Genomic DNA, 3745 nt, shown 5'->3' on the forward strand with positions numbered 1-3745 from the left:
AGGTGTAGTGGTTCACACCTGTAATCCTAGCACTCTGGGAGGCCAAGGTGGGTGGATCACCTGAGCTCAGGAGTTTGAGACTAGCCTGAGCAAGAGCGAGACCCCATTTCTAAAATAGCCAGATGAGTGGCAGGCGCCTATAGTCCCAGTTACTTGGGAGGTTGAGGCAAGAGAATCACTTAAGCCCAAGCGTTTGAGGTTGCTGTGAGCTGTGACACCATGGCATCTACCAAGGGTGACATAATGATACTCTATCTCAAAAAAACAAATTTGGAAAGTATTATATTTTGAACTGAATAGAAATAGAACACATAAATATGTGGGATACAGCTAAAGTGATACTTCGAGGAAAATTAGTAGCACTAAACACATTAGGAAAGAAAAGTTTCAAAGTAATAAGCTTCCACCTTACGGAACTAGTGAAAGATGTAATTAAAGTAAGCAGAAGAATGAGAGTATTAAAGAGCAGAAATCAATGAAATAGAAAACAACAGAAAAAGTGAGTGAAATCAAAAGCTGATTTCTTGAGAATATTAATAAAATGCAATTCTGTAATTGCTTATATTTAAACTCTGAGTGTGAATAAATATTTTTGCCAAGACCTGACGTGTAGTGCTTGCATATATAAACGCCCCAGCAGAGGCTTTTATTAAACCTTAGTTTGCTTCAGGCGGAAGAAGGATTTGATATTCATTCAATGTGTCTTTTACAGAAGAACTTACTTCTGATTAATTCTTCTCCCTTTAATCTCTTAAAATGAGCATTTGAAGTTTAATTAGATATGGATTGTCATTAAATTAGAAGTGGATTTAATTTAAAACATCAAGTATACCTTAATGAAAACCACTATCACTTTGCAGGCTGCAAACTACTTAGACATCAAAGGTTTGCTTGATGTTACATGCAAGACTGTTGCCAATATGATCAAGGGGAAAACTCCTGAAGAGATTCGCAAGACCTTCAATATCAAAAATGACTTTACTGAAGAGGAGGAAGCCCAGGTAGGTAACATAGTTTTGTCCTCAATCACATTCTTATTAAGAAGCTAAAATCCATAACATGCCAGGGAAAAAAGTGCCTGTATCAAATAGTCTTGATACTTGAGGGATAATAAATACCCTCTGTGTCTCAGATATACTCTTATTGGCCTGTCTCTGAGTTTAAACACTTAGGTGATTCTGCCTTCTTCTTTTTTTTTTTGATGATTCTGTTCTTTTATAAGAACAATTTCTTTTTTTTTTTTTTTTTTTGAGACAGAGCCTCAAGCTGTCCCCCTGGGTAGAGTGCCGTGGCATCACAGCTCACAGCAACCTCCAACTCCTGGGCTCAAGCGAGTCTCCTGCCTCCACCTCCCAAGTAGCTGGGACCACAGGCGCCCGCCACAACGCCCGGCTATTTTTTGGTTGCAGCCGTCATTGTTGTTTGGCGGGTCCGGGCTGGGGATTCGAACCCGCCACCTTAGGTGTACGTAGCTGGCACCTTAGCTGGTTGAGCTATAGGCGCCGAGCCTATAAGAACAATTTCAACCAAAGGAGCTCTTTCATATTAATTTATTAGTAGTTACTCAGTTATTAATAGTTTTGGCACCTGAGACTTTTTGTATCATACATATTTTACTTCAGAAAAGTAGGCTTTATGGAGAAGTATATTTTAGTATACATCAGAGTAACTTAGTGAATGGGAAGGAAATGAACAAATACATCAGAATGATTTTTGTTGACATGGCTGTAAACCAAAATCAGAAGAATGAACTAATTAAATTTGCTCTGTCAACTTTGGTGAATTACCATTGCCTTTACTTGTTTTGATCATTTTAGCAAGGCAAAGTAAAAACCTGAGAAGGCAAAGAAAAAAATTCAGGAAGTTTACTCTCGGTATTTTCCTAGTTTTCCATCTGTCCTTCTGACACACCTCACTGGCTATTGATGAATCAGTAGGTAGTATTTACAAGTTTTAAGAAAGAAAGAGTCAAGATACTTCCTTAATAGCTGTCTCTTCTTCTAGGTACGCAAAGAGAACCAGTGGTGTGAAGAGAAGTGAAATGTTGTGCCTGACACTGTAACACTGTAAGGATTATTTCAACTACTAGTTGCACTGCTCTGTTTATAATTGTTAATATTAGACAAACAGTAGACAAATGCAGCAGCAAATCCATTGTATTAGCAGAATATTGTCCTCATTGCATGTGTAGTTGGAGTACAGATTCCAAACCTATGGCTGACTTTCTTCTAGTATGATGAAAGTGTTTTTTTCTTTGCTCTGAATAAAACTGAACTGTGGGTTCTCTATAGAAAGTGGCATTTTGGGCTTTCCCTCTTTTTTGTAAAGTGATTTCTGCCTAGTTTATCGTCCAGATAACTTTAGTGATCTTTTAAAAGTTGGCATTGTACATAAAACAACTTGCAAAACGTTTTCTGAAATAGAATTAAAATACTATCTTAATTCGTAAGTTGGAAACCAGCGAAAGGCTATTTGAAGTAAATGTTCTGAATAGGGTTTATTAGGATGCCTACCAGACATGTAGAGTCAAAGAGTACCACTGATAGCTGTAGATGGGCTCCCTTAATTGGATCTGAGGGCTTTTCCTTTTTTAATTTTTATTTCTTAGTGTTGAATATATTGCCTGGATTAGAGACTTAGTTACTACCAGTTTGTGGCTTTTGGGGAGAAATGTAACTGGACAATTTGTTAGCTTCTCCATTAAAAAAGACACTTAACCCATGTGGTATGTCATCTTTTTATCAATGTTCCTATGTGGGGAAAACTCGCATTACTGCATGTAAAAAATAACCTTTAATATTAAAGTATGTGCAAAACCCAGAAAATATCCATCATGAATGCAAGATACTTTTAATAAAAAGTAAGTTATGTAGTAGGTAGTTAACAATTTGCTTTTGTGGACTTTAAATGTGTGTCTTCACTTAATATTAAATGGGTTAAATTTATATACATTTGTTTAGCTTGAAAAGTCTTATAGGTAGGCTGCTGACATAAGAGGATACAAATAGACTTCTGTTCTAATTGTTTATGTGGTTAACTGGAGCCAGTACCTCAGTTCTTAACACAAAACTGTACTGCCGTTTTTCAATGGGTTGAGATACCTCATTGATTTTTCCCCCTCCTTGTGCTCCTTTTTTCTTCTTCTTTCACAGTAACTCATCTGTACTCATTTATAACCGTACTGTAATCTCTTACACTCTGAGTTCTTCAGGTTCTGCTTATCACTTGACAGTAATTTGGCTTTACCTCTCATTTGTCCCAAATTTAATAAAGTCACACATGTCATTTTACATAATTCCCATTTATTTTACGTACAAGACAACAACATATGTGTGGGTCTAATCAGGCTTGTACCCTGTTTTTGCACTTGGAAGGCATCTTGAAGCTAAAAGTGGTTTTTACATTTTAAAGGGTTGGGGAAGAGGTGGTGGTTGTTGTGTGTGGTTTCTTTTTTTGCTTTTTTTCTGAGACAGAGTCTGAAGCTGTTGCCCTGGGTAGAGAGTGCAGTGGCATCACAGCTCACGCAACCTCCAGCTCTCTGGCTTAAGCCTCAGCCTCCCAAGTAGCTGGGACTACAGGTGCCCACCACAACACCCAGCTATTTTTTAGTTGTAGTTGTCATTGTTGTTTGGCAGGCCCAGGCTGGATTTAAACCTACCAGCTCCAGTGTATGTGCCTGGTGCCCTAGTAGCTTGAGCTACAGGTGCCAAGCCTGTTGTGTTTTTTTTTTTTTTTTTTTTTTTGA

General features: G+C 37.7%; 1 protein-coding gene across 1 annotated transcript in view; it reads left to right on the forward strand.

Annotated features, from left to right (window-relative positions):
* SKP1 (S-phase kinase associated protein 1) overlaps nucleotides 1–2408 on the forward strand; it is a 20621-nt gene extending 18213 nt beyond the window's left edge. Inside the window, exons 5-6 of the mRNA XM_003782190.3 lie at nucleotides 861–1001; nucleotides 2005–2408. Coding sequence (XP_003782238.1) covers nucleotides 861–1001; nucleotides 2005–2040 — 177 coding nt within the window. The 3' untranslated portion in view covers nucleotides 2041–2408. The remainder of the gene's footprint in view (nucleotides 1–860; nucleotides 1002–2004) is intronic.
* The last annotated feature ends 1337 nt before the right edge of the window (nucleotides 2409–3745 follow it).

The sequence above is a fragment of the Otolemur garnettii genome, unplaced genomic scaffold, assembly GCF_000181295.1.
Source record: "Otolemur garnettii isolate 467f Iridium unplaced genomic scaffold, OtoGar3 scaffold00003, whole genome shotgun sequence".
NCBI classification, from domain to species: Eukaryota; Metazoa; Chordata; class Mammalia; order Primates; family Galagidae; genus Otolemur; species Otolemur garnettii.